This window comes from Labeo rohita, chromosome 5 (assembly GCF_022985175.1).
Source record: "Labeo rohita strain BAU-BD-2019 chromosome 5, IGBB_LRoh.1.0, whole genome shotgun sequence".
NCBI classification, from domain to species: domain Eukaryota; kingdom Metazoa; phylum Chordata; class Actinopteri; order Cypriniformes; family Cyprinidae; genus Labeo; species Labeo rohita.
Window position 1 is genome coordinate 36,036,246 of NC_066873.1, and position 18,754 is coordinate 36,054,999.

General features: G+C 34.2%; 1 protein-coding gene and 1 long non-coding RNA gene across 2 annotated transcripts in view; one reads left to right on the forward strand and one right to left on the reverse strand.

Moving 5' to 3' along the window:
- The window catches only part of aacs (acetoacetyl-CoA synthetase), a 46,135-nt gene extending 33,462 nt beyond the window's left edge, over positions 1 to 12,673 (forward strand). Inside the window, exons 12-18 of the mRNA XM_051110095.1 lie at positions 36 to 158; positions 4,521 to 4,634; positions 5,459 to 5,584; positions 6,136 to 6,205; positions 6,329 to 6,387; positions 8,608 to 8,810; positions 8,900 to 12,673. Of these exons, the coding sequence (XP_050966052.1) occupies positions 36 to 158; positions 4,521 to 4,634; positions 5,459 to 5,584; positions 6,136 to 6,205; positions 6,329 to 6,387; positions 8,608 to 8,810; positions 8,900 to 9,037 (833 nt within the window). The 3' untranslated portion in view covers positions 9,038 to 12,673. The remainder of the gene's footprint in view (positions 1 to 35; positions 159 to 4,520; positions 4,635 to 5,458; positions 5,585 to 6,135; positions 6,206 to 6,328; positions 6,388 to 8,607; positions 8,811 to 8,899) is intronic.
- A 1,337-nt stretch (positions 12,674 to 14,010) lies between these two features.
- Positions 14,011 to 18,273, reverse strand: LOC127164769 (uncharacterized). The gene is made up of 3 exons (XR_007827700.1): positions 18,010 to 18,273; positions 15,993 to 16,050; positions 14,011 to 14,205 (listed from the first exon to the last, which is right to left on the reverse strand). It is a non-coding gene; the product is annotated as an uncharacterized LOC127164769 (long non-coding RNA).
- Between the last annotated feature and the right edge of the window lie 481 nt (positions 18,274 to 18,754).

Consider the following 18,754-nt stretch of genomic DNA (forward strand, 5'->3'; position numbering starts at 1 on the left):
AACTAACAGATTTTGTTTTTCTTGACCATTTGCAGCAAACACACACAACCTGCAGACCCTCCACACACTCCTTTCTACAGGATCTCCACTGAAGCCTCAGAGCTACGAGTATGTGTACAGCTGTATTAAGAACAATGTGCTCCTGGGATCCATATCAGGTGGGCATTTTTTAATTTATTTTAATTTATTTAATTTTTTCTCCTTAATTTCTTCAGTTACCTGCTTTTCCCCTGTCTTCCTATTCCATTTCCCGTTGCTTCTTTTTTCCTCCCTCCCTTCCTCCCTTACTTACTTTCTTTCTTTCTTCCTTTCTTATTTTTATTTTTACTCCTTTTTTACATATTTTCTTTCCTCATCTTTTCTCTTTTAACTTCTTTCTTATTTATTTTTACTTTATTAATTTCATACTTCATTCCTTTTCTTTTTCTTTCTTTCTTTCTTTCTTTCTTTCTTTCTTTAATTTAATTTTTTCCCTATTTCTGTATTTTTCCTTTCTTTTTTTTACATTTTTCCTTTTTTATTTTCTTTCTTTTTCTTGTTTTCTTTCTTGCTTTTTTTATTTATTTTTTTCCTTTTTTCTGCATTTTTACTTTCTTTTTTCTCTTTATTTCTATTTACATTTTTTTATTACCTTTCTATGAATTATTATTTTTTCTTTTCTTATCTTTGTCTCTCTTATGGTCTTTTTTTTTTAAATGGTAAAATTTTTTAATTTATATTTTGTTCCCTTTTTCTTCATTTTACTTGTTTTTTTATTTATTTTTCCCTTTTTCTTTATTTTGACATTTTTTTTTTTTTTTTTTTTTTTTTTTTTTTTTTTTTTAACTTTTCCCCTAATTCTGCATTTTTACATTTTCCCCTCATCTTTTTCTCTCTTTTTCATTCATTTCTTTTTCTTTTTTCTTTTTTCTTGCTTTCTTTCTTGCTTGCTTTTTTTAAATAGTTTTTTCCCCTTTTCTGCATTTTTAGATTTTTTTTGTTCATCTTTTTCTCTTTTATTATCATTGCTTTTTCTTTTCTTTTAACTTTATTCATTTGTTCATTTTTTTCTTTCTTTACATTTTTTTTATTTCCCTTATGATTTTTTTTTATTTTTTCTTTCCTTATCTTTATCCATTACCATCTTTGTTTTTTATTTTTAATTTATATTTTTCCCTTTTTCTTTATTTTTACTTTTTTCTCCCTTTTTCTTCCTTTTTTTTTTTTTACTTTTTATACTTTTTATACTTTTTGCATTTTTATATTTTTTTCCCTCTTTTATCATCTTTGTTTAATTTATTTTTTACTTTATTCATTCATTTTTTCTTTCTTTCTTTGTTTCTTTCTTTCTCTGTCTTTCACTCTTTATTCAACTCTCTCACTTTCATTCTTTATTCTGCTGTTCTATTCTGATCAGCCCACTCTTCAGCTTTCCTCCAATCATCAGTGCTTCCGCTTGTCTTGATAGTACGGTGTATGTATGTGTGTCGCAGTGTGATCTCATGCCTGCAGGGCCCTGCGGAAACAAATTAGCATCAGCGTTAACAGCTGTGGTGGACTGCTGATTTTGTGTGCATGTGTGTGTGTTTGTGACTGGGGTCTCGCAGCATGTCTCTCTCACACACCACCTGTGCCCAGTTTCTCCCTGCGGTTTCACCAGATGAGCTTTGCTCTCATGGCAGGTCAGCGGCAGCCTGCTACAGTCATGTTATTCAGACTGAACCTTTCAGAGCTGTTTGTTATTTAACTTCTCATGTGCAGTGCTTGTTCCTGCATGAACTATTGCAAAGAAAACAAGGAAGTTACAGCTGTGACGTTTTCAGTCTTTGCTCATTTTTTATATTACGTTTATATGATGTAGAAAGGATAGTTCCGGTCTTTGATGCTGTTGATATTTTTATATTTTTAGTATTATTGAAATTCACTATGGCTTTAAAATAGTAGCAATAACTGTTTAGCATGGTAAATGCTTGGAAGAGTTTAGTCAATGAACTTTTAGAATTTCCAGAATGTGAATCTAGACAATTTAACCTAATTGTCTTAAATGAGTGACAGATTTTGATGCATTCTGAAAACATTTTTGCATGTGTCCACCATAAAGGCTTTTTGATTTGCCATTTGACTCATATTTGATTCCATGACAGCAATCTCATTGAATTCTGACACGTCTTTGGAGCACATGAGCCTTTCAGAGAAAGGCTTTGACGGATGTTTCTTGACTCCAGAGGTTTTTGAAATGTCAGGCTACCTAAAGACGTCTGCTGGAAAACAGCAGCGCAGATGCACGATGCTTGTCTTCAGCTCTGAGCTCAGATAGCCTGTTGGCCTTCTGAAATACTGAGAAACCGCTTTGTCCGGGATCAACGCTGCGCCGGCCTCCCCTCAGATAACGTGACCTCTGCCAACCCAAGGCAGATTTGACCTTGACCCCAATGTCAAGCAGAGCATATGTGACAGGGCTTGTTTCCCGCCGCTCACGTTACTGTGCCAGCCAGACTCCTGAGCGCAGAGGGGCAGCTGGCAGGAAACTTTAACACTTTCAGCCACCCAGAATCACCTGAATCCAATAGACCCCCCAATATCGCCTGCCATCTGTCACATGCACACATAAACGCACATATATCTATTGTCCCAGCAACCTTTTTCTCTTTCGCGTTTTTTATTTCTCTATTGTTTTCTGTCTCTTTCATAATCTGACTTAACAGCCATTACATTCGTCAATTACCAAGACCTATTTTTATTTACACCCTCCTCTGTCTGACACAACCTCTCTCTGTTTTTCTCCACAAAACCTCATTATTTTGAAATATTGATTGTCTTGCTTTTTGTTTTGGGTTGCAGTATCAAGTATCTGTCTCTTTTTCCCTTCTCTTTCTCTCTGCCTCTCTCTCTCTCTCTCTCTCCACACTTCTCTGTGCTGGCATTATAATGACTGAGCATCTGAGCTGCTCACACATATTGTAGGTTCAGTCTTTATATTGGGTGACTCATTAAATATAGGCCTAAACTTACTTTGTTGAAGTACAAAAATTCACACGCTTCACACGCTTCACACGCATATATATATATATATATATATATATATATATATATATATATATATATATATATATATATATATATATATATATATATATATATAATTTTTTTTTTTTTTTTTTTTTGTAGTACATATTTATTTATTTATTTATTTATTTATTTATTTATTCAGATATACTGTGTTGTGTAGTTATATTTTTATAGTAAATAAATTGTGGTAAATAATTTTTCTGGAAAATATTCCTTTAAAAGTAATGTTTTAGTAATGATTTTATTATTTGTGGTAATACTATCATTACATTAATTAATATATTTATGTCACTGTTTTTTAAAGTAAAACTTTTATTTTAGGTAGCTGTGAAGACCTTTAAGTTTTTGTTTGTATATTAATATGATGACAGTTTTTCTCAAAAGAAACAATAAAATGCTTGAAGTGAAGTGACTCTCAGAGCAGTTCTACAGATTATATTTATTTGTTCATGTAGATGTATATTGAGACGGCAGAGGCTGAAAACACTGAGCATCATTCGCGCTTCATATGTGTAGAGTAAACAAAATTAACTGTGTGCCTGCGCAATTCATTCACACAGAAACACGGAGAACGTGCAGGATCCATATTTAAATAGTATTTTTGTAGATAAATATTCACAGACACTAGTCCATATTGTGTTTTGATTTAGGTGTACTGACCTATTTTTGATGTATTTATCCAAAATTTGTCAAATTGCGTGACATTCCGTGTTATAAAGTAAATTCCATTTTTATGTCTGGATTTTGCAATTCAATCCGCATTTTCTGCATCACGGAAATCATAGGCCCCTACTTATGTAGACTCAGGATTATCTAGAATACTGTCTGTTTTCTGTGCAATTAATGGTACTTTCAACAGACCATATGATACACAAATATGTAATATAACTGTGACTGGAAAATTTGAATGTAAATGTATTGAATTTTGTAGAGTCGCTCCTTTTATTTAGTTACTACCCAACATTAATGGCTTATTACTTGTGTTTTTGGCTTTTTCTCCACATTCAAAAAGATTGTTTGAGGCGTGCTCAGGTTACAAAACAAGCAAAACATTTTATTTGCAGAGAAGTATCTTGTGAGTCAGTTTCATTCTTGAAGAATGGCCTGAGTTTGTTGGGCCAAATAGATATTTGAGCACCTTTGTTCAGCTTGTTCCTTTTGCTTTTATTGTGTCTGGTAAACAAATCAATAGGGAAGAGCTGCAAGTATAGAAACTGTGATCCATACTGTGGAGACAGGAGAACAAAGCTACCAGCAAATTATGCCAGAAAGTTTGCTTTAATGAAAACATCCCATCATTCCCCAAAAAGTAAACTAAATGTTTTGAGCTTTTTGTGTGTTTCTGAAGATATTTTGAAACTTGAAAGATCTGTCAGTCTATGAATTTCTCCACAAACCTGTGAGGTTTTCTTGCCTTAAAGATTATGATCATCTTTAAAAACTGCATATTAACGTCTTTAATATTTTCTCAGGTGGCACAGACATCATTTCATGCTTCATGGGTCAGAACATGACGGTGCCTGTTTACAGAGGGGAAATTCAGGCCCGAAATCTAGGCATGGCCGTGGAGTCCTGGAACATTGAAGGTGAGATATACATATACTTTTTTTTTTCTCATTATTTTATTTAATTTTATTTTTAATTTTATTTAATTTTATTTTTAATATAAAATTAAAAGCTTTTGGTCTGAAATCTGGTTTGATTAGAAGAGTTAAATATATACATATGAAAGTAATACTTTATTCAGCAAGGGTTCATTATATTAATCAAAAGTGACAGCAAAGACTTCAGAGAATCCTAAAAAACATGTATATATGTTTCCGCAAATATTTTAAGCAGCATAACTGTTTTCAACATTGGAAATAATATGAAATGTTTCTCCAAATCTCCATGTTAGATTGATTTTCTGAAGGGTCATGTGACACTAAAGACTGGAGTAACGGTTGCTGAAAATTTAGCTTTGCCATCACATGAATAAATTACATTTTAAAATATATATTTAAATAGAAAAGCTATTTTAAACTCTAATAATGTTTCACGATATTACTGTTTCACAAAAGCATAAAAAAAATCTCACTAACCCCAAGCTTTTGAACAATAGTGTAGATTTATTATATAAATAATATAGATTGTTTAATGCCTAAATATTTACAGTATCACCTACAATAATGCTAAGAACCTAAATTAACTGGCAGGAGAATTATGAATTAATAAATGCAATTATTACATTTATTAAGTCATAATATATATGCATTTTATTATATTGCTGTTGTCTTAAGATGATACATTTGTGATATTATTTATTTATTTACATTTTATTTTATTTATTCACTTAATTTTGCAATGCTAACTTTAACTTACTTCTAGTTTATTTCTTCAATAAACCTGTTGTGTTTTGTGTGTATTTCAGGTAAACCTGTTTGGGGCGAGAGCGGGGAGCTGGTGTGTTTGAAGCCCATCCCGTGCCAGCCCACTCATTTCTGGAACGACGAGAATGGCAGCAAATACCACAAAGCCTACTTTTCTACCTTCCCAGGTAACCCTTCACATGAAACAACTCTAGGTCTCTTTCAAAATCTAGTGAGCTGTCTCCATAGGCAGCGTTTTTACGCATTATAGGCGTCATTCCACAATGCATTGCTTGAAATTCCTTGCTGTTTGCCTATAGAGGCTCACAGAGGCACTCTGCTACCTTCCTTCGAAGCTTTTAAATTGTGAAGTGGTCACAGCGGAGTGTGTTTTCTGTCTGATTTAGAAAGCAAACGAGTCATCCCTTTGATTTGGAAAACAAACATGCCGCTTCAGTTTTTTCCGAAGAGGCTGCAGCTTTTCCGCCGTATTGATTAAATGATTTCTGAGGGCGAAAAGGGAAAAAAAAGAACCTGCCAGCTTTTGTTAGCACAAGAAAAAGCTCCTTGAAGCCTTATTGCTGTCAGTTTGGAGAAGTAGGAAAAGGCCAATCAGGACAGTTCAGGCTCATTAGCGTTTTCAGGCCGCCAGCGGTCAAGATACACAGTAGCTGCTGCTTTCTTTAACTATTTGCTCATCCCTCTCAGTCCATTTATTTGTGTGTATCTCCTCATTCAGGTGTCTGGGCCCATGGTGATTACTGTAAGATAAATCCAAAAACGGGAGGAGTCGTCATGCTGGGGAGAAGGTAAGTCTTGCTTTGTTCTGCTTTGTTAAAATATTGCTGTTATTGTATGCTGATACTCTGAGATTAGTAATGCCTCTTGATTGTATAAAGCACTATTTGTTCAAAAATTGTTTGTATTTTTAGTGATGGAACCTTGAATCCTAATGGTGTTCGGTTTGGGAGCTCAGAAATTTACAACATTGGTGAGAAATAAATGTGCACACGTTTTTTCCTGATGAAAAAATACATTTGTTTGGACTGGTTTATAACAGGCTAAATTCTCAAGTGGTTTTAGTCTGTTTCAAAATACACAATGTATTGGTACAATATATCAAAGTCCAATCAGTACGCTTTTTATTTACACTACCAGTCAAAGATTTTTAGACAGTAAGATTTTTAAAGAAGTCTCTTCTGCTCACCAAGCCTGCATTTATTTGATCCAAAATACAGCAAAATCAGTAATACTGTGAAGTATTTTTACCATTGGAAAAAAAACTGCTTTCTATTTCAGTATATTTTAAAATGTAATTTATTCCTGTGATCAAAGCTAAATTTTCAATGTCACATGATCCTTCAGAAATCATTCTAATATGTTGATTTGCTGTTTAAGAAACATTTATTATTATTATTATTATTATCATAAATATTTCAGGATTCTTTGATGAATAGAAAGATCCAAAGATCAGCATTTATCTGAAATAAAAAGCTTTCAAACATTATACACTATGGTCAGAAATTATAGAAATTAATACTTTCATTAAGCAGGGATGTTTTAAATTGATCAAAAGTGATAATAAAGACATTTATAATGTTACAAATGATTTCTATTTCAGATAAATGCTGTTCTTCTCAAGTTGAAACTTTTCAACTTGAAAAAATTCTACTCCGTTTTTAGCATAATAGTAGTAGTAGTAGTAGTAGTAGTAGTAATAATAATAATAATAATAAATATTTTTTGAGCAGCAAATCAGAATATTAGAATGATTTCTCAAGGAACATGGAGTAATGATGCTAAAAATTCAGCTTTAAAATTACAAGAATAAATTACATTCTAAAATATATTCAAATAGAAAAGATTATTATAGACTATAGATTATAGAAAGTTATTTTAAATAGTAAAAATATTTCAAAATTATACTGTTTTGCTGAACATCTATAAATCAAATAAATGCAGGCTTAGTGAGGAGAAGAGACTGGTTTAAAAAAACATTAAAAATCTTACTGTTTAAAAAACTTTTGACTGGAAGTGTATTTTTTTTAATGCTCATTAAAGCTGCCAAAATACAGTAAAACAGTAATATTGTAAAATATTTTCAAAATCTTAAATTCTCCTCATTCTAATATGCTCATTTGGTTCCCAAGAAACATTACTTCTTATCAATATTTAAAATGGTTTGAAACTTAATAGAACGTTTTTAAATGGAAATCGTTTGTAAAAATACCAACTTAAAAATCTTTACTGTCCCTTTTAATTAAAAAAAAACATAACTCTAGATTTTGAGCAGTAGTGTATATTTGTTTTTGCATTTTAATGATATTGGTCAACGTCAGATGAACATCAGCTGATTCAAATATTTAATTGTGTATGTTTATTTAACCTATTTTTATTTAATTCATTTAAAAGCTTTTTTTATTCGGCCATTTAAAGCTCACTTAAAGGAGAAGTTCACTTCCATTTACTCACCTCTTTGTCATTTAAAGATGTTCATGTCTTTCTTTCTTCAGTCGTAAAGAAATTGTTTTTTGAGGAAAACATTTCAGGATTTCTCTCCATATAGTGGACTTCAATGATGCCAATAAGTTTAAACTTCCAAAATGCAGTTTAAATGCAGCTTCAAAGGGCTCTAAATGATTCCAGCCATGAAAGAAAGGTCTTATCTAGCAAAACGTTTGGTTATTTTCTAAAATCATTTACAATTTAAATGCTTTTTAACCTCAAATGCTCATCTTTTCTAGCTCTGCGATGCACATGTGTAGTCTGTGTAATCCGGGTCAATATAGTTATAGTTAGGTATGTTGAAAAACTCCCATCTCATTTTTTCCTCCAACTTCAAAATCGCCCTACATCGCTGCAGCAGATGTACCGACCCAGTGTTTACAAAGTGAATGTATAAAGAAGATCAAATGCCCTTTACCAAAAAAAAAAGGTAAAACAGTGATGTAAGACGATTTTGAAGTTGGAGGAAGTTAAATTGTATTTTTGTTTTTTTGTTTTTTTAAGTTAGAAAATAACCAATCGTGTCACTAGATAAGACCCTTCTTATGTGGCTGGGATTGTTTAGAGCCCTTTGAAGCTACATTTAAACTGCATTTTGGAAGTTCAAACTCGAGTTTGATCTAAATAATTAAATACGCCCATAATTATTTAGAATGTGCTAACATAATAGCATTTAAGACAATTGCTTTGACCTCTCTTTGACTAGTGGAAGCCTTTGAGGAAGTGTCGGACAGCCTTTGTGTCCCTCAGTACAACAGTGACGGAGAGGAACGGGTGATTCTGTTCTTGAAGATGGGACCTAATAAGACCTTCAGTCAAGAGCTAGTGGGGAAGATCCGCAGCGCTATCAGAGTAGCTCTCTCTGCCCGACACGTACCAGCCTTGATGCTGGAGACCAAAGACATCCCGGTGAGCTCAATTTGCACGTTCAGCTCTTTCACTTGCTTTATTTGCTGTACTTTTCCACCTGATTGACTTCACATTTTCTCTGCCCGCAGTACACTATCAGCGGAAAGAAGGTCGAAGTTGCAGTAAAGCAGGTGATCGCAGGTAAGGACGTCACTCAACGAGGGGCCTTCTCAAACCCAGACTCCTTGGACCTCTACAAGAACCTACCTGAGCTCCAGAACTTCTGAGCACCTGCTTGAGGTACATCTGAACTCCTGAAAGTCCTGTGTTTCTGGGTGCCTGTGAAGGGTTCAGAGTCTCTGGACGCAACTTTGGACCATCTGGAGGAATTTCTAAAGCTTTCGAACATCAAGTTCTTGCTTTCTCTACCTGTTGTGGCAAATTCTGCTACCCGTTGGAACTGATGGAGTCTGTACATGTAACACTTCCTCAGAGGTGTTTTGGGTTCCTCTTGGATAGAAAGTTGAGTGCCATTTTATGAGATTCAAACTGGGTCTCAAAGGAACATTTTATCTGCTTCTGTTATTGCGTCCACCTAGTGTTATTCCCAAGAGACGTACCGAAGTAATTTTCAAATCAGTTTTCTTGTCAGTCCCATATTTTGATACAATGTCACTTTAACCTAATGAAAGTGTAGGAAAATCTGGCCATGTATTTTTTTAAGCTAAAAATGACACTATTTATCATTAACCTTGAGTGAAATACACAGATATGTTACTGAACATAAGATTGAAGGTTATTTTTCTTGTGTTAAAGATGAGAGCCATTTCTCTACTAACACTGACTTCCTGGGTCAAATCAGCTGTTTTCCAATTACAAACTCTTGCCGTAATAAAGTCAATGCACCTTTTTCAAATTTCCCCCAAAGCCTGACTTTCCTCTCTGGAAACTAGAATATATTATATTTTAAACGACAACCTATGAGTAAATTGTGATTCATCACATCTGCTGTATTTGTAGAGTATATTATATTGTCCAGAGTTCTCCAGAGTGTAGATTTGAATTGAAGCTGATGTAGCTCACTGGCCAAATAGTTTTCCATATATTTTTACATGTATACTGTATATATTTGATTCCGATTATGAAGCTGCATGTTGTGCGCTACACTATAGATGCCCCTTCGTAATGACACTATTTGGTCTTTTTCGGTACGCCTTATATCAGATTTTGAAAGGTTTTTATCAACTGGAGCTCATCTTCATTCTTTGAGCCGTTCTTTGGTATATAGCTTTACCTTTGCCGTCCCCGAATATGCCGGCTTACAATCTATTTCTTCATGTGTCCCATCCACACATCCAGGGACTGTCGCTGTAGGCATTACCCATGAGGCATTCCTCCATCACGTTTCAACCCAATGCATTTATCATCAGAACACTGAACAAATATGAAAAAGCTGCTTTTGTTTGTTGTTTGAGGTTTTCTAAAGTCAGCAAGGCCATTTCAATGGCGTAATATCTGCACTCTAAAAAATGCTAGGTTGAAAACAACCCAACTTGAGCGCTAGGTAAATATTGGACTGTACACATGCTGGGTTACTTTGACCCAGCTGGTTGGGTTAACTGTTTTTACCAAACATGCTGGGTTATTTTTATTCAAGTCAGCTATTGTTTAAAAATTATTATATTGCTGGTTTAAAATGGACTGGAACTTATAAAAACACACAGAATTACTAATCAAAGATGAACATTTATTATTAAGAAAGAACACACGGACAAAAGACTAATTGATTTGGGTGTATACAGCATAGTTTACATTACATACATTTAAACTCAGTACATTAATGAATAAAATCCATTTATTTTATGCAAGGCATGCAAAGCCGTTTCCATCCTGACTGACATCTCGTCCTTATGTTGCGTTGCGTAAAATTATACAATTTACAGCACAATAAAGACTTTAGAAATTAAATGAAATGTATACAAACCTCTATTTCGCTGAAGAAGTGCAAATCGCCGGTGTTGAGAACTGCTCTCTCATGTAGAGGACTCAAAAAGCCCGCGCTCTGACTGACTGCGACAGTGCGTTTCCACTACAGCGTCAAATCTGCGCTCGGTGCCGCTGTTTTGGGGTGTGAAATTTAGGGCAGAGCACGCCTCTGAAAACAATGTTTACACCCTGTTTGCTTTTCATCATCTTCTTTTAACGGCGGTTCACAAACTAAACACTTTATTGACATCATTTACGGCGCCATAGCATATAATAAAAGCATACAAAGTACATTTACTTTTGCATGACTTGTTCAATGATATGTGATTTCAGCTCAGTATTCCACCAGTTTCGCAAACACGCGGAAACATGCGTCAAAAGCTTGCCTTGTCTACTTTTCACAGTGATTGGTTGTCGCTTGAGATTTTCATGAAGTTGAGGAATGCCCAACCTTTTTGACGCTCTCAGCCGTTCTCAACGCTTTCTCCGCGCCACTTTCAATTCCATGGCACCACGCGGATGTTTAAGCTCAACTTCCATAGGAAGAAGAAAGTAGTAGAAGAAAATTACCCAGCACCTGGGTAAAAAAAATATTACAAACAACCCAATAATTTGACCCAACAAGTTGAACCCAGCATAAACCAGCATTTTTTAGAGTGTAGTTAACTGTATAATATTACATTATTTGATTTATATAGCGTTTACATTTGGAGTAAAGGGAAAAATCTTGGCTATAATCTAAAAGTACAATGAAAAATAGAAAATATTGATTGTTGGATCAGATTCAAGCTGTTTGACTTATACTGATGATGCATCTACACTCGCTTTGCAGCATATCACAGAAACATTTATCAACACGTTTCACAAAAGCCAGAAAAAAAGTTTTTTAGCGACACTGAGAAAAGATATGCTGCAACTGCTTGCAAGCCAAAAAATGTGCTGCGTTTGTAACAGTTTTAAGATAATTTTGAGCTAGTAATGTTATTTCAGCAGTTGTTTACAACAGAGAAGCCTTACAGGCTAGTATTGATGTACATTTCATGTTTTAATGGGTCATATTTTTTTGACATGGTAATGTAATCTGGGATTGTTACATGCTTAAAAATGATTTTCTAACCTGTGAAATCCATTTGACCTCAGTGAGGACTCCTTACTTGGTTTCCTAAAAGAAACTACACATTACAGATTTAAAAAATGCTTTTTATATATGATAAAGGTTCGACATGATAATAAGGGTGGACTGGCCTTTTAAAAGGCTCATTTCTTTCAAATTGAAATCGGTCGGTGTAGAGGTGCAGATGGCAAGCAGTTGTGCAGATCGCTTGAATTAAATCAGTCCTTATTTCCGCTTCAGACTAGCAGGGACGGGTCTGTTTTGCCTCATGCCCACCCTTGTGCCACCATATGCCCTGTATCTGCTCAGTTTTGCTGACAGGACTTGCCTGGGACTGTGGACATAAGGAAAGCTACTGAATCCTTATTTATTGATAGTCACTGTATGTTATCACATTTTTGTCCCCCAACATTTATTTAATTTATCCATGCTTGGCAATTTCATAAACATTCCAAGGAGATCTATTCCATTTTATTACTGTTTTGTTTTTTTCTTTTTGATACATGGGAGTAGAAATATTGGAAATAATTTTTTGTTTAGGTCCTTATTATTGTATTACATTAAATGTGTTTGGTGTACCACTAGTAAATAAAAGGTGCTCTCTTCTCGGTGACTTATGTAATATTCCTGCTTTGAAATAATATTATTGTACATCGCTGAATGTGAATAATGATTACTAATATAGCTGAGAATATATTTGTTATGAATATATTACGCCTATATGCTGTATATCAGTGGACTGCTTCAGTTGTCACTAGAAGCATACATACTTCATGTATAAAAAGATGGTTATTGTACTCATAATTAAAGAGCTAAGAAATAATTCTGGCATCCTGTGATTTACTTTATTTTATTATTTTATTGCATGAATTTGCAGTGTTATTTTGATGCTTATTTAATGCTGTCTATCTATATTTATAGTACACACATATATATATATATATATATATATATAATATTCCGTTTTGAATATTTCAGTTAAAAATTAAATACATTACCAGTCAAAAGTTTTTGAACGGTAAGATTTTTAATATTTTTGAAGAAGTCTCTTCTGCTCACCAAGCTCGCATTTATTTGATCCAAAATACAGCAAAAGCAGTAATATTGTGAAATATATTTACTATTTAAAATAACTGTTTTCTATTTTAATATATTTTAAAATCAAATTTATTCCTGTGATCAAATCAAAATTTTCTGCATCATTACTCCAGTCTTCAGTGTCACATGATAATATGCTGATTTGCTGGTCAAGAAACATCATTATTATTATTATTATTATTATTATCAATATTTAAAAATTATAGAAAAAAAAATTGAAATTAATACTTTTATTTAGCAAGGATGCTTAAAATTGATCAAAAGTGATGATAAAGACATTTATAATATTACAAAAGTATTCGGATAAATGCTGTTCTTCTGAACTTTCTATTCATCGAAGGAACTTCTACTCAGCTGTATTTAACATAATAATAATAAATATTTTTGAGCAGAAAATCAGAATATTAAAATGATTTCTGAAGGATCAGGTGACTGAAGTAATGATGCTAAAAATTCAGCTTTGAAATCACAGAAATAAATTACATTTTAAAATGTATTCAAATAGAACAGTTTTTCATATTAAAAATAATCAAAATTTTACTGTTTTTGCTGTACTTTGGATCAAATAAATGCAGGCTTGGTGAACTTCTTTAAAAAAAAATCTTACAGTTCAAAAACTTTTGAGTGGTAGTGTATATAATATATATATAAATATTAAATGTAATATATAATGTACATATTTAAATATGTACAAAATATATTAAGCTAAATTACAACAAAATTATTTCACAAATAAACAAAAGTGTAATTTACCAGTCTAACTCGTGGGATATGTGGCCTTTGACCTCAACAAAAGATATCAGAAGCTCTCTTTTAAAAAGTTTACAAGCCTATTTATTTTTCTTTCCGAACGATGTTTCTTTTTATTATTATTAGCATTTAGCATTGTTTTTTCCCTGCAGTCCCTGACCTTATTAAATATAAAACTCCTAAGAATCCATATCAGTCCACCTAGGAGCATATTGAATTATGAAACATGAATTTGATGAAATTTATATAGAATAAGCATTTACATGTAATGGAAAATCGTATTCTGGTACCCTTCTGGAAGCAGGTCGAAGGTTTATTGCTGTTCTCTTGGACATGAAGTAAAATTAAAAGTACATTTTTCGACGACCGGTCACGGCAGGGTCCCAGAACTCTTCTCGAAAATAAAAGTTGCAGTGAGATGCTGCCTGTGGTCGCCTCATTTCAAACCAGATTCATCTCCCTCTCCACCCTGATGTTTTCAATGTGCTGATCAAAATGAAATCCTATCTGTGAAAGAGAGAGTGAGAAAGAGGGAGAGGGAGACAGGCTGAACTCAAATGAAAGGTTTGAAAGATCAGGCAACACCGTCCCCATATGAATGCCGTCATTTATAGTAAGAAAAGACGAGACAAATTTGTGCAGGTTCAATTTTGAGGCTCATTGAAGGAAGAAGGAAGAGGAGAGGGCCGGAGGGTCAGGTGCACGAGTGCGTGTGAAGTATTGTCACTCGTCTTCCTAGAGATGATTGAAATGTTCAGGCTTGTCTGTCAGCAAATTGCCTCTGCTCAACATGTAATCTGCCGACCGGCCACTCGCAGAGCGCGTTTTACATCTAAGTGTGAGTGCGTGTTTAAATGGAAGGGTAGGGGGTATTCATTTCGAAGCGGATGGAAAAAGGAGACCGAGCTGACAGAAACATGAACACAGAGGGGGAGCGCCGGCATGATGAAGGACGTTCCTGCTTCCCGTTAAGTCATCTTTTGATATCTCCGATCACGACAAATCACAGCATAGTGGAAAAACCTTATGATGTAGACTCTGATTAAACCACAATAGAAAATATGTGCATATATATAAAATCTCCACTCCAAAACTTAGTGAACTTTCTACTGCGACCTAGAAAGGGACCATCATAGAACCTCATAACTGACCGATTTGAAATGCTCTACATAGGAATGCTCACCGTAAATAGCTCTCTGGATGCAAGATTCAACTCAGTTTTACATGTCTTTGTGTGCATGTATATATGTTGAAGTCAAAAGTTTACATACACTTTGCAGAATCTGCAAAATGTTAATTATTTTACCAAATATTTAGTACTGGCCTGAATAAGATATTTCACATAAAACACATTTGCATATATGTCCACAAGAGAAAACAATAGTTGAATTTATAAAACTAACCCTGTTCAAAAGTTTATATACACTTGATTCTTAATACTGTGTTGTTACCTGAATGATGCACAACTGTGAACAGTTAAACTGCCTGCTGTTCTTCAGAAAAATTCTCCAGGTCCCACAAATTCTTTGGTTTTTCAGCATTTTTGTGAATGTGAACCCTTTCCAACAATGACTTTGATTTTGAGATCCACTTTTTCACACTGAGGACACCTGAGGGACTCATATGCAACTATTACAGATGATTCAAACACTCACTGATGCTCCAGAAGGAAAAACGATGCATTAAGAACCAGGGGTGTAAACTTTTGAACAGAATGAAGATGTTTACATTTTTCTTTTTTTGCCTAAATATATTTTTTTATTTAGTACTGTCCTTCAGCAGGTACAGAAAATACTTGCGTGTTTCCCAGAAGACAAAATAAGTTCAATTTACCTCAGTTGTCCTCAATGTGAAAAGATGGATCTTAAAATCATACATTCATTGTTGGAAAGGGTTTAAATACACAAAAATGCTGAGAAACCAAAACATTTGTTGGACCTGAAGGATTTTTCTGAAGAACAGCAGGCAGTTTAACTGTTCAGGACAAACAAGGGAGTCATCAACAACTATCACTATCACTATCAGCTATTATTTTCTCTTATGGACTATATGTAAACATCTGTTATGTGAAATATCTTATTCAGGTCAGTACTAAATAAAAAATAACATTTTGTATGATCCCTTTTATTCTGGCAAAAAAAATTAACATTTTGCAGATACTGCAAGGTGTATGTAAACTTTTGACCTCAACTACATGAATCTGGATTTATTGATTTATTTACTATAGTGTACTTGTGTATATTTGACAGTTTAAGCGCAATAAGACATGAAAGAGAATTTAGTTTAGTACTCACATGCCGCGTGACAGCCGCTTTCCGTGCGCCTGCTTCGGATTTGTGCGCTCAGAAAAACCTATATCAGAAGTTTAAACTAAGATGATTGAAAAGGCATTATTTCAGCACGATAGACATGATAATCAAAACCAAACAGATGTTTTTAGGCAGAGTATCTGTGGTACTAGCTATAAAGGAGGCAGGGAGCAGCAGCTCATTTGCATTTAAAGAGACATGCACGAAAACAGCATGTTTCTGCCTCCACTCAAACTAGGCTTTTTCAAAATGATCTGTGGGGTATTTGGAGCTGAAACTTCACGGACACATTCTGGGGACATCTGAGACTTATATTACATATTGTAAAAACAGGCTTAATAGGTCTCCTTAAATGAGAAGTCCACTTCCTAAACAAAGATTTACATATAATGTACTCACCCCCTTGTCATCCAAGATGTTCATGTCTTTCTTTCTTCAGTCGTAAAGAAATAATGTTTTTTGAGGAAAACATTTCAGCATTTTTCTCCATATAATGGACTGATATGGTGCCCCAATTTTGAACTTTCAAAAGGCAGTTTAAATGTGGCTTCAAACGATCACAAATGCGGTTGTAAACGATCCCAGCCGAGGAAGAAGGGTCTTATCTAGCAAAACGATCAGTTATTTACATTAAAAAAAATACAGTTTAAATGCTTGTTAATCTCAAACGCTTGTCTTGCCTTTCTCTCTCTCTGTGTATTCTGACTCAAGACTCTTAGGGTATGTCAAAAAACTCAGATCGTATTTTATCCTTCAACTTCAAAAATCATTTCAAAATCATCCTACATCACTGCAGAAGTACCAACACAGTCTTTGCAAAGTGAACATGCAAAGAAGATCAAACACCCTTAACAAAAAAGGTAAAACAGCGATATAAGACGATTCTGAAGTTGAGGGAGAACATAAGATGGGAGTTTTTCAGCAAGACGAGCATTTGACATTAAAAAGTATAGAAATTTTATTATTTTTATGAAAATAACCGATCGTTTTGCTAGATAAGCCCCTTCTTCCTCGGCTGGGATCGTTTGAAGCCGCATTTAAACTGCATTTTGGAAGTTCAAAATTGGGGCACTATATCAGTCCATTATATGGAGAAAAATGCTGAAATGTTTTCCTCAAAAAACAATTTCTTTACGACCGAAGAAAGAAAGACATGAACATCTTGGATGACAAAGGGGTGAGTAAATTATATGTGAATCTTTGTTTTGGAAGTGGACTTCTCCTTTAAAGCAACACGACTGTTTTCAACACTGGCTATAATAAGAAATGTTTCTTATATATTAACCACATATTAGACATTGTGACACTGAAGACTGGAATAATGGCGGCTGAAAATTCAGCTTTGCTATCATAGGAATAAATAAAATTTTAACTGTATTTTTTTAATCAAATAAATGTATGGTTAAGCATATGAAACCTCAAACACAAACAAAAAACCCTCAAACACACACACACACACAAAAAAACTAACCCCAAACTTTTGAACAGTGATGTATCATATAATATGTTATGGTTTTCATATTACTCTGGTTAAGTGTTTTGTCAGTGTGAACGGATCCGTTTCCCTTGTGTGAGTTTGTTCAGGTATGTTGATGACATGCATGTGCTGCAGACATCAAGCATTGGTTGTCAGGTCGTCCGTGGGCAGGTGGTGTAGTTCATGTGTGTATCAGAGAAACAGATGAAAGTGGAGAGTTCCCGCTGGTGGTGTAGTTGTGTCGAATAAAGAGCAGCCGAGTGCATTTTCCACTCCATTACATTCACTGTACAAAAGCCTGTAGCTGCTGCCGAGAGAGCAGCCCCAAACCACCTTCAGTGCACACACACACTTACATAGACATGCTACATTCAAAATACACATGCAGCATCTTTATAACAAATGCACATGCATGCATATATTAAAATGGTGTTAAAACATATGGCTAATTTAAAATAAAAGTCATTTAAAAAGCCGCATCACCACTCAAAAGGACCACTCAAAAATACCATTTAAAATACTCACAAAATGCAATGGTAGACATAATAGTCTTTTCAAAAACCCACTGAGCGCTGCCCGACATGCTTCATATTTCTCTCTCCCTCTCACCTGGTCTTTGGTCAGTACTAGTTTACTTAAGAGCACTCATGGAATAGGTCAAAATGCAGGAAAGGAAAATTACACAAAAAGTGAGAGGTCACAGTTACAGAATGATGCAGAAGCACTGGAGAAATTTGATTAAAATTCTGCCTTAGATGTTGCGGTTGTATTTATACACTTTCAAGTTTGTTCTTGTATTTTGCTTTGCGTCATTGAGAGCATTTTAAAGGAAAATGAAAATTGGCTAAAATGTACTCCAAGATGTAGATTAGTTAAAACGTTAAAACGTTTGCCTTGTTTTTATTCAGTAAATTGCTTACATTGCTTTGATCTCGCTTGTGATTTTTTTTTTTTTTTTTTTTTTTGAGAGTGTGTGGACTTTTTCAAATATTTTACTTTTTGAGAAACTTTTTTGGTCTACGCACCTCAGTTGAACTGTTTTAAAGGCACGGTGAGTTTCTGGCTGCTTTTCAGATTTGTTTCTTACAAACATGCAGCTTTTCACTTACTTGTGGATTATTGTGATGCTTTTATCAGCTGTTTGGACTCTGATTCTGACGGCACCCATTCACTTCAGAGGATTCGTTGGTGAGCAAGTGATGTAATGCTAAATTTCTCCAAATCTGTTTTGATGAAGAAACTCATCTACTTCTTGGATGGCTTGCAAGTG